The sequence below is a fragment of the Hypanus sabinus genome, chromosome 13 (assembly GCF_030144855.1).
Source record: "Hypanus sabinus isolate sHypSab1 chromosome 13, sHypSab1.hap1, whole genome shotgun sequence".
NCBI classification, from domain to species: domain Eukaryota; kingdom Metazoa; phylum Chordata; class Chondrichthyes; order Myliobatiformes; family Dasyatidae; genus Hypanus; species Hypanus sabinus.
The window spans coordinates 62,630,777-62,643,273 of record NC_082718.1 but is presented as its reverse complement, the minus strand read 5'-3'; the positions used below and the strand labels follow the sequence as shown (position 1 = coordinate 62,643,273).

Sequence of the window (12,497 nt, the reverse complement as noted above, 5' to 3'; positions counted from 1 at the left end):
CCCGCTCTTACAGATGGCTACAGTAAATTGCTGCACTAACTGCCACGCTGCCATGCCAGCCCAGTGTTTTACCTATATGTAGTAATACCAAGTACCAGCACTCCCTGTAGCCTTCCATAAATTGACAATTGAAGTGCTCATCCAGAAGGTGCTTAAATGTTTTATGAGTGTGCATCCCACACCACAGGCAGTGTATTTAGATTCCAAACTCTGCAGAACAAACTCCCACTCAAATCCCCTCTAAGCCTCCTAGCTCTTACTTTTAAACCTATGCCATCTTGCCTTAGACATCTCAATTATGGAAAAAATATTCTTACTATCTTCTCTTTTTATTGCACTCCTAATTTTATCAGGTCATCTCTCAGCCACCTCTGCCCCAAGCAAAATAAACCCATTGATGTGAGGCGATCCAGAGAGCGTCCTGGTGATTTTCCTCTACATAATTACGACCTTCCCATGGTGCAGTATATACTTAGTTATCCCTTTAAAACATTCAGTCAAATTAATGAGACAGGATTTCCCATGAATAAAGCTGATTATCCGTAGTCAATCTGTGCCTTTCCAAGTGTGGATTTTATTGAATAGTTAGGCACGATGGACTGAATGGTTTCCATCTGTGTTTTAATCATCAGGATTAAAATAGTTTCATTTATCTTAAATGGGTCTGCTTTTGTTTTAAATAATGTGGAAAGTGTGTGCACTGGGCATACTGGGATGTGGTTTAATATCTCATTTGAATGAAGGAATTAAGATGGTTTAAGTGTAAGCAAAGTACATAACTGAGCATATTTGAAGTCCCTGGAGCTGTTAACAGTTTCATGCTTAATACATTTTTGGCAGTTATTCTCAACTCATACAAACTATCAAAATTTGATCTTTCAGTATTTAGGATGTAAGTAAGCACACTCAGTGACTCACGTTATTAGGTATAGGAGTGGAACACAGTGTGCTCTTCTGCAGCTGTAGCCCATCCACTTCAAGGTTAGATGTGTTGTGCATTCCGAGGAGCTCTTCTGTTGTAATGCATGATTATTTGAGCTACTGTCTACTTCCTGTCAGTTTCAACCAGTCTGGCCATTCTCCTCTGACCTCTCAGTAACATTTTTACCCACACAGCTGCCTCTTATTGGATGTCTTTTTTTTAGTTTTTTTTTGCATCATTCTCTGTAAACTTTAAAGACTGTTGTGCATGAACAGCCCAGGAGATCAGTTTCTAAGATGCCTAAACCACCTAGTCTGGCACCAACAATCATTCCACAGTCAAAGTCACTTAGATCATGTTTCTTCCCCATTCTAATATTTGGTCTGAACAACTGAAGCTCTTGACCATGTTTGCGTGCTTTTATGCATATAATTGCAGCCACATGATTGGTTAATGACCAGGTGTACCTAATAAAGTGGCCACAATGTAATTTTTTAATAATTGGGCATTGAGTTGAATGAACGAAGACAGCTATTTGATTTTGGAGGGGCTGGAGTGAGGCTCATCATAGATTTATTAATTATCATTAAAACTAATAGAGGAAATAGTAACAAGATCATGATGTATAGCAGTTGTGTAGGAATGTGAGCATGGAAGCTGGATGATTGAGGTATTTGGTTCAATTTCATAGAGTATATCTCTTTGTAATCACTTAGAGAATTTATTTATAAGGTCAACAGTGGAAACAAGCCTGTCAAAATTTCCATGACATACAAAATGCTGGAGGAACTCAGCAGGTCAGACATCATCTGTGGAAGTGAATTCAGACCAAGACCCATTTTCACGACTGAGAAGAAAGGGAAAAGATATCAGAATAAAAAGGTGTCGGGGAGGGGAAGGAGGTTAATTGGAAAGTGATAAGTGAAGCCTGGTGCATGTGAAAGGCCAAGGGCTGGCGAAGAAGGAATCTAATGGGAAAAGAGAGTGGACTGTAGAAGAAAGGGAAGGAGATGACCTAGGGTGAAGTATTAGGCGGGGGAGTAGAAGTAAAAGGTCAGAGTGGTGAATAGAAATGGAGGGAAGGGGAGTTTTGTTTACCAAAGGAAAAGCAGTTGTCTTGCCATCAGCTCAGAGGTGACCCAGACGGAATATATTACATTGCTAAAAAGAGCATTTGGACCAGAACTTCAATAGGAAAGGCAGAGGGGTATGTGGGCCTGGTGCAAGCAAATTGGATTAGGGTAGATGGGCTTAATAGTTGGCATGGATGGGGTAAGCCAACCATGTCCATTTCTGTGCTGTATGTTTCCGTGATTCTGTGTTTGCAGAGTCATTTTGGGGATACATCTGAGTAAAATTGCAGACTGTGATAAAGCCTTATTTATTCCAATGATAAGTAAGGGCATGGCACAGAAATGTATCTAGCTGCTAGCATTTTAATATTCAATCGGCAACAAAACCCCATCGCCAATGCCAGTCAAGATGAATTGCCATCGCAGGTATGAACAGTTGTGAGCATGGATGAAAATGGCTGCAACACTGGGCTCCTACGTAGATATTGTACAAATGGAGTGCTACCATTGGCTAGTTCATTGTAGTCACCATGTGCTAGATAGCAGGTCTTCTTGAGCACCAAATAATTTGAACTCTCGTCATTCTCACCATGTGCAAAACTACATTTACTTTGCCAGTCATAAATTGCTTTGACATTGTCCTTGTATATGTGATATCTTAACTTATTGAACAAAGCTGAAGAAAGAAGTGGGAGAAAACACTGTTGACAGATTAATTTGACTCCTGAACCATTATACAAACCTAAGAATTGTACTGCATACAGTGTACTTGCAGGGGATTTCAATACACAATTTCTAGATTGTGTAGAGAGAGACAGAGTAGGAAGGCTTTGGCTCAATGGGGCTTGAGCGTTAGTGGGTCGAGGCAAGGTAGGTTACCTGTGTTAAATACAGACAGGAAGAATGTGTGTGAGGCAAGTGTTCTGTGCTCCGTGTCAGTTGTGGGAAGTCTGGGAGACTCCCAGCCTCCCGGACAGCCACATCTGCACCAGGTGCGTTGAGCTGCAGCTTCTTAGGGGCCGGGTTGGGGAACCAACCATAGGACACACAAAGCTGTTGTCACTGTGGTTAAGAAAGCACACAGTGCATTGGCCTTCATCAATCATGGGATTGAGTTTAGGAGACAAGAGGTAATGTTGCAGCTATATAGGACCCTGGTCAGACCCAACTTGGACTATTGTGCTCAGTTCTGGTCACCTCACTATAGGAAGGATGTGGAAACCATAGAAAGGGTGCAGAGGAGAATTACAAGGATGTTGCCTGGATTGGGGAGCATGCTTTATGAGAATAGGTTGAGTGAACTCGGCCTTTTTTCCTTGGAGCGACGGAGGATTAGAGGTGTATAACATCAAGAGAGGCATTGATCGTGTGGATAGTTATAGGCTTTTTCCCAGGGCTGAAATGGCTAACACGAGAGGACATAGTTTTAAGGTGCTTGGAAGTAGGTACAGAGGAGATGTCAGGGGTAAGTTTTTTTTTACACAGAGTTTGTGGAATGGGCTGCTGGCGATGGTGGTGGAGGCAGATACGATAGAGTCTTTTAAGAGCCTCCTAGACAGGTACATGGAGCTTAGAAAAATAGAGGGCTATGGGTAACCCTAGGTAATTTCTAAGATAAGGGCTGTTTGGCACAGCTTTGTGGGCCGAAGGGCCTTTATTGCGCTGTAGGTTTTCTGTGTTTTTATTGTCCAGTTAATTTAAGCATAGGCAGATTTGCATCTCTACATGGGGAGGAAAGAATTATTCATTTCTGTCTTAAATAACTTAAATGCCCAAGATTTTATGATTGGTGGGTTGAAGTAACGTATTGCCTTAAAGTAATTCTATGAAATAAGGTGGCAAGGTAGCATAGCTGTTAGTGTAACATTATCACATCACCAGAGACCTAGTCCAATTCTACCGCTCTCTGTGAGGAGTTTCTGTGTTCTTCCAGTGACCACATAGATTTCCTCTGGGTGCTCTAGTTCTTTCCCACATTCCAAATCCATAGGGGTTTGTAGGGTAATTGATTACCTGGGTGTAACTGGGCAGTGTGGGCTGATTGGGCTGGAAGACCATGTTATCATGCTGTAGCTCTAAATAAAATAAATGAAAAATAAAACGAAATACATTATTCCTTCAGAACTAAATATACACAAAGGAATTTCATTTATTTTATTTGGCTACCACAGCAGCTTATGCTCAGCACTCCTATGACTTTCTCTTTGAACCAGTGCTAGGATATTGATTGGTATTAACAGATTTAGCTTTTCACCTTGGGCTTTGGTTACACTTCTGTGTATTTCATTCTTTGCTGCTTAACACTGCAATGTTGAACACAGATCTAATTTCGTAATATGTTTAGGAAGAAATTGCATTTAAAATAAAAATAAATACAGAAATTAGAACCAGCAGAAAGTCTCTACAGTCTCTACATGTATTTTAAGGCCAATTGATTCATTCTGTAATTAGATATAACAAATCTTTTCTTCTCTCCCTTTTAAAGGTGTTTTTTTTATTTGCCCCTAGGCATGCTGAAAAACAAGTAATTGGAAAGAAAAGTAACATTTATACTTGTATAAAAGTGTAAACATTGAGGATAGCAAGGTAAGCTTTTTGCCACTTTGAAAGTGTTAAATAGGTTTTTCAGTTTGCAATTGCTCTTGTATAGACTGTTACGTATTCAGGCAACAATAAATATATGAGTTCGGCAAGGGTTTCTTATAATAAAACAACACGTTTATTAAACACAGAAAACAAACCCCCCAAAAGTAAACAAACACTACCGTAACCGGAAACAGCTGCTGAGCGGCTGTTCAAACAGTTCGTAAAGTGATATTCCAAAACAGTTCTTTGAAGTGATATTCCAAAACAGTTCTTAAAGTGATATTGCCAAAAGTTCGATATGCTCACAGTCCATTTAAAAGGAGAGACTTTACAGGACGATTTAAGTTCTCTTTCACGTCGCTTGCTTCGATTCCCGACGTCGAAATTCCCACGAAGAATTTACGAAACAGAACGGCTTAAAGGCACTGACCTTTCCTTCTCCACTACCTTCAATCCTTTCTAGGTAAACCTAGGGATTAACACGAAGATAGTCAACGAAATCCTTCCAAATAAGGATCAAACAAAGGTCGCCCCCGTTTCACCGTAGAAAGCGATTCTCCTCGATCTTTAACTTCCAACCTTGAATCTTCACTCTCCTTTAATTCTCAAACTAACAGAATCATAAAGAACCTGTTGGCATTAACCTTTTAAACTTTAGGCATTAAATAAAAACTTCATCCTTCAACTAAACTGCGTCATCACTTCAAACACGCAGTGGCATGAAGTCAACTTGGCAAATCCAGCCACGAACTGCCCCTCCTCACAGGGTGGGGTCTACCTTTTATAACCTGTAAAAAACCCATCACATGATCTCTACTGGCGGGAAAATGACGTCATTCCACCATCACAAGACCATCACCTCAAGTCCAGTACAGCTTCAACCCCAGTCACATGACAAGGGCACCACTGTCATGTGTCACGAGTATGTAACAAGACCAATGCGTGAAAGAATGTTTCACGTATTGTTATGTTTTCAACAATAATTAATCTTCCCCACCCCCCCCCCCCACAGGTACTCTGCAGGAATATTTAGCATTATCTGTATGTATGATGCCCTTGTGCTGTTTTTATAGGTATAGTAAGAACTATTGATGTGCATTATTTCAATATTAATTGGTCCTAGTACAACAATAAAGATATGAACATTGGGATTAACTTGATAGTAAGAATCTCAGTCATAAAGGGACTAGTGCTGGGACAGATGTCTGGTTGTTTCTGACTTCCTGTCATCAGTACATTCTCAAATATTATTGATGGACTGCTATTGACATTTTGAGCAATAATTTTCTATTAAACATATCCAATTGATTTTATTCAATTTGGTTGTTACTTATATGAATACAAATTGTCATGTATTTTTCTTTTGCAAACCATCACAGTTTTTAGAAACTTACTTATGATACAGCATAGAGTAGGCCCTTCAAACCATGTCACCCCAGTGACCTCCAACAAACTCCATTAACCTTAACATAACGACAGGACAATTTACAATGACCAATTAGCTTACCCCATACATCTTTGGATTGTGAGAGGAAACTGAATACCTGGAGAAAATCCACACATTCCTTTGGGAGGATATACAGAGTTTCCTTACAGAACTGCACCAGAATTAAACTCCGAACCTTGGAGCGCCCCAAACTATAATAGAGTTGTGCTAACCATTATGCTGCTGTGGTGTCTGCGATTGAAAATCTATACACCTGCCTTTCCTCCCAAGCCCATTCCACTGATTGTTAATTTAATTGGCTACCTTAATGCAAGCCTAGTGTAGGTTACTGGTGGAAGAATCAAAGGGTGAGCGATAGTAGTAGGTACAGGTAGTCCCTGAGTTATGGACAACTCGTACTTACAAACCAAGGAAGGAGAACGCCGTCCGCCATTTTAAGTCGGGTCACGACACTGTCCACCATTTTGAGTCATTGCCGTTGACACTGTGCTGAGTGTTTAACTTTGTATTTGGCTTAAAATTTTCTTAGTAAGATTCACCCTGACCCCGCCCTTCACCCCCCCCCCGGGTTCCGGTCGGTTGGTGGTGCAGTGAGATCAGCGCCGAGCTGGAAAACAGAGGTCTGTGAGTTCGATCCAGTGACAGACTGCTCCCATGCTGGGTTGATGTCGATCCAGTGACTCCCGTACCATCCGTGCTGGGTTGATATCGAGCTCGCAACTCAACCTCGTAAAAAAAAACACTGCCACCTTCAGTTTAAATTCCCATGTGGAATATCGTGGATGATCAAATACCCAAACCCAGCACAGCCCCCATGTGTCCCATTCAGCCTGTCTCAGTGCAGTGGTTGTTAGGACCCAGCGGACCTTGGGAGCCAGCGGAGCTCAGGACCCAACGCCCACAGTGTTTCTGTTCCATTGACGGGACGCGATCGTGATTGAAAATAAGGTGGAAATACTAAAGCATTTGGAAAAAGGTGAAATACTGTCGGTCATTAGAAAAGCGTTAGGCTACAGTCAGTCAACAATCGGAACAATTTTAAAGGATAACGGATAAAGTGAGAATAATAGAACATGTGAAAAGCCCTGCCCCGATGAAAGCTACAATTATTACAAAGCAACGCAGTGGTTTAATTATTGGAATACATACGTTTCTTAAGTGTTTTATATGCATAGAAAGGTAAAATATATACTATAGACAAACGTTTGACTAACTGACGCTAAATAATACCTATGTATTTGTTCCGACTGACCTACAAATCCGACTTAAATACGCACTCAGGAATGGAACTCGTACGTAACCCGGGGACTGCCTGTACTGTGAAAATGTCTTAGGCTGCCTAGATATATTATATAAATTTTATTTTGGATTTTTTTTTGTCTTCTGCCATTAGTGTGTCAGTAGAAAAGAGCAATTTTCAGATTTCTAAACATTCATTTTCCAAAAAAATTAATGTTACTGAGAAATGTTTGTATTTTGTTAAAGCAGGTAAGATATTAAGTAATAGACCACTTTTCAAATAAAAACCTGATTACTCCAGGTATATAGCCCAGTGCATTATTAAACAAAGATAGTCAGCACGTACTAATGATTAATGACATAATGATTTGAATGAACTAAACTGATCAACTGAAACAGAAACAGGTGTAGATGGAATCAAACTGGGCAAAAGACAACCAAACTAAAAATTGAAGGTGTGACGGATGTAATAGTTTTAATATTCAAATCATCAATCCTTACATCATGGCAAGATTGAGCATAGAACAAGACACAAGGTGGTCATTCTGCATCAGCAAGGTCTCTCTCAAGCAGAAATTTCACAGCAGACAGGAGTTTCAAGATGTGCCGTCCAAGCTCTTTTGAAGAAGCATAAAGAAACGGGCAAGACTGAGGACCAGAAACGCAATGGTCAGTTACAGAAACTGAATGCAGTGGACAAGAGATACATCAAACTGATGTCCCTTCTAAATCAGAAGTCCAGCACTGCAGTCAGCTGGAAACTCATGGAAGCAATAGGAGACCAAATATACCCTTCTACAGTCCAGAGAAGTCTCATCAGAAGTGGTTTCGTGGAAGACTTGCTGCTAAAAAGCCATTCCTCTGAAGTGGAAACAAAGTCAAAAGATTTTCCTGTGCACAAGGACTAAAGTTCTGAACAATGGCAACAAGTGCTCTGGACCGATGAGTCAAACTTTTGTAATTTTTGGCTCAAATAAGATGCAGCTTGTCCATAGAAGAGCAGGAAATCACTACAGGAGTGAGTGTCACAGCTAACAATGAAGCACAGAGGAGGTTCCCTGAAATTAGAAATGTACCGTAGTGGCAGTATGAATCTCAGTATTGAAAAAGGCTGGATGCTAGAAGAATATAAGTTTTTGAATCCATGCGATAGATTTTCATTAGCTAAGAACGTCAAAGGATTTTCTTCAATAACATAATTGAGAATTAGATTAGAATTGATCTGTACCTCAAGTCTATTTAGGTAGATGGATAGGTAGCTAATCTATCTAAATGGAGCTGAGATACAGATCAGACCTGATCTACTTGTTTGACAGAATATTTTAGCTTAGCTAGGGGGCTGAGCTAAGTTTATATTGAGATTGGCATGGTTCCCATAACAAAAGAGGCCATATTTCTGATGTAAGATAGTGGTTGAACTCCTGTCCCCATGGTTTTTACCCTTTGCTGAATGTTGCTTTATGACTGCTACAGGTTCGTAATAATCAAGTGTCTATGGCTGGAAGCCCACCAGTCTCCTTGGCTGAACAGACTCAAGTAAAGCTCATCACAGTCACTGATGACTTAGTTCAGCAACTAGCTGAACATCAGGTATGATTTATTGGTTGCTGAATGTGATTGTTTGAATTTGGTTATGTGTTGTTACATATGCTTTGTACCTTTCTGCAGCTGCTAGGAAAAATTTTGAAGCATTTCTGTATGGTCCCTTTTGGTTTTTTAATGGCAAATTTACCATATTCCAAGACTTATTTTCAGAAATATTTAGAAAAGATTGTGTTCATTCTATTAAAAAAAAGTTCATCTACAATTCTTGTTGCTTTGCATAAGCATATTAATGCCCAATTAACCTTGTATTGGATTAGCAGTATATTTTTCTATTGATTGAACTCCACACCAAGAACAGTTTATTTGCTGAATGACCTAAAAAGAGAAATACATGCTCATCTAACCTTTGCAAATATTACAGGAAATGCAAATCTGAATTTAAAAGCTACTAGAATACGATTCAAATGCACTTTATAAATAACTATAATAGTCTTTTTGCAGTAATAAGAAATCCTGTATGTCAGAGACAAAAATTAATTTCTTCCAATTATTTAATTTGCCATGTAATTTATGTCTCTGAACCTCTGTTCTATTTTTACCAATAATTTTTCAATCCAGTTCCTTAAAAGTCTTTGCATTGTCTGAGCAATAAATTGGCTATTTCTTGAACTCAAAGCCATGTTCCAGGTCAGCCTTGGGTGGTATTTCTCCAATTTGATTAATGTACAGCATTCTTCTGCAAGTCTTTTTCATATCTAGGTGTTCACAGTGGGAGGGTAAAAACTGTGTTTTCCTTCTTATCTAGTCTTTTGAGCAATTTTCTTGCCATCCATGGAATCCTTGGAAAAACTGGAACATCAGCATGCTTCAAGGTGCCCTTTTAAGGTTGACTTTGGTTGCTATTTGGACTTGTCTGTAACAACAAGTGATAGGGTTTGACAGACTTGTGGGCAATATGTGAAGCTCAGCATTTAATGTATGTCTTTTTTCATTAGGAAAGATGTTGAGATTATTCTGTTGCTATGAAATTAAACTTAAGAGCAGCAAAGTTGTTCAGGAAATTGTGTATCTGCACAATGCCCTACAGATAACTGGGAAGCTGCTGCACATCTTGAAATGCATGCATGTGTAATATTGGGATAGTTTTGTTCATTGAGTGCAGCAGAAATACTTGCCTAGCAAGCAGTGGAATTGTCAAAGTTTTCTTGCCAGTAGGGGACAATGCCTTGCTTCAGGTTATATTTCTATTGATAGCAGGCTGCTTTTTAGAATTGAGGTAGCTACTGAGGTTAAGGTTTTGGTTTTCAATGACGGAGGGTGATAGAGCCTTGAAGTTGGAATAATGAAGGATAGAGAAAGCTTTTGTGTATAGAAATAAGGTTGAACCTGGGGGGGGGGGGGAAACTAGCTAATAAGATACAAAAATTATGTTGCACAGTTAGAAGCAAGTTTCATTTATTCTCTGCCCTTTCTGGATTGTTGCAACAAGGGCACCTTTCACTCTTTATGTAGGAGTGGAGATTCTTTTTGACTTAGCTCCTCTTTAAAATTACAGCAATTTGTTCATTGTTCAAACTACTTTTTACAAACACAAATAAGATTATCTAATTTCTGTAACCTTGTTATTTCATTGTATGTGGCATAGTATATTAGTTCAATACTAAGCTAAAGTGTTATAAATTTTGGACAAAGTATTAGTCAAATGTAAAAGTAATAAATTAAGTATGAATGCGTAGCCAAGTCAATAAAGAAAATTAAAAGCAAGCTTCTAAGCATCTGGATACAGAAACCAAATGGGGAAGTCGGTGTGTATTTTGTAGTCATAGAATCGTATCTCAATGGAAAATGTAATAAATTAGTCAGTGGGAATATCCTATAATGATCTTGATATATATTTGTATAATCCAGAAGTATTTGCATTTATAATGTCTTAGAAAGATAAATAATATTTAATAAAGTAAATAAATATATTAAAAAACCTGCAGATGGGGTTGTCAATCCCACCCCCACTCTGATCTGTCTGGTTTCTTGTGCTTGAGGAGCAGCAAGCACCTCTTCTGTCTGGGCACAATGCAACTTTCTGGCCTGTATATTGAATTCTACAACTTCAGGTAACTTGCTTTCTCTGTCTTTATCAGAACTGGCTTGTCATTTCCTTTGTGGTGGTTGCTCAGTTTTTCTCTCTCCATTACCAAATTCTGACATGCAGCCCAGCATTTCATAAATCTTGCATTCTTTTGTCTGTGTTCTCAGCTACTGCCACATTAACCCATTGACTAGGCTTACAGCTTTTTCCCAGAGCAATCTGGCCTCACACAGTGTCATATTCCTTCTGTCCTATGTATTGCAATCTCTACTCTCTCTGCAGCCTAATACTAATTTGTATCCTGATCCTTCTAATTCCAAGAAAAATGTTTAACTTGAAACATTAATCCTGTTTCTCATTTTGTAGGTGCTGCCTGACCTGTTGAGTATTTCCAGCAATTTCTGTTTTTAGTTCAGATTAATGGTACTTGTTTTATTCCCTTACCTGTTCTGACAAAGGACCTTTGATCTGGGGTGTTAACTCTGTTTCTCTTTCTCTAGATGCTGCCTGACCTGTTGAGTCTTTCAAGCAATTTTGACACAGCCTCTCCTTGATTAACCACACTCCCTAAACTTGGTTTATACTGTTCTTTCCCTCAATATCTGCCCACTACTGATGTCAGACTTTCTGGCCAATAGTTACTCAATCTCAGCCTTTTCAAACCATGGTGCAGTATCTTCTGGTCCTCCAGTATCAAGCCTGGTCACAGCGCATGAAGGCCAGAGCCTGAGTCATTTACTCCCTCATTGTTCTTATGGATCTCTTGTATCTATTGGATTTATTTTATCTAGGTTTATCAAATTACTCAACAATAACGGTGCCAACTCAGTCCTTCCTATTCTTACTCCTCGATTTCAGTAAGACATATGCAGAAGATCCATTCAGAACTTTACACTCCTCACTAAGGCTGTCATTTTGGCCTCTGATAGCATTCAATCTTTCATTTCTAATGAAAGGCTTGTGCCTGGCCTGCTGAGGGTTTCCAGCAGGTTCTGTTTGTATTTCAGATATCCAGCATCTGCATTTTGATTTATATTTCATACTGAATTCACTGCCAGCTCTTCTAAGCTCACCAGCCCTGACTTCCTGCTGTTCTCTCTGATGTCACTTTCTTATATCACGCTTACTGTGTGGCTTCAGCTTAAAACTAACTGGGTTTTTTTCCCCCTCACTTTTCTAGATCTGATGAAGCACCTTTAACTGGAAATGTTAATTCTGATGATAATTGGTGTTGTATGCATTTTCTGATGTATTTGGGCTTGTCCATAGAGTTGCCATGGCATCCTCTGCAAAAAGCTCTTCATCTGAAATACTAGTTTTCATAGCAAGTCTCTTCTCAGCCAGATGATGAGAATGTGTTCCTGCTACTTGAGTCAACTCTTTCAGTCCTGCAACTTTCATTGATATCTGTGCTCTCCCAGCCCTCTTGTACATTCCTATTCACCTGGATTTAATTTCTTAAACCTCAGTCTGCCTCTCTCAACCTTTAAGGTACTCCTTAAAACTATAGGCTATTTGACCCAACTTTTAATCATCTGAAAAGACACCCTGCCTTGGGATCTTTTAAGTTAAGTAAAAACACAGTTTTAACAGAATTAT

At 39.3% G+C, this 12,497-nt stretch overlaps 1 protein-coding gene across 20 annotated transcripts in view; it reads left to right on the top strand.

Annotated features, from left to right (window-relative positions):
- The window catches only part of nr2c1 (nuclear receptor subfamily 2, group C, member 1), a 139,167-nt gene that overhangs the window by 57,743 nt on the left and 68,927 nt on the right, over positions 1–12,497 (top strand). For 18 of the 20 annotated variants that reach the window (XM_059987791.1, XM_059987787.1, XM_059987783.1 and 15 more), the window contains 2 exons: positions 4,504–4,581; positions 8,741–8,857. In XM_059987791.1, coding sequence (XP_059843774.1) covers positions 8,762–8,857 — 96 coding nt within the window. In that variant the 5' untranslated portion in view covers positions 4,504–4,581; positions 8,741–8,761. Of the gene's footprint in view, positions 1–4,503; positions 4,582–8,740; positions 8,858–9,617; positions 9,685–12,497 lie in introns of those variants that run through there. The other 2 variants (XM_059987798.1, XM_059987797.1) reach the window with 1 other exon arrangement.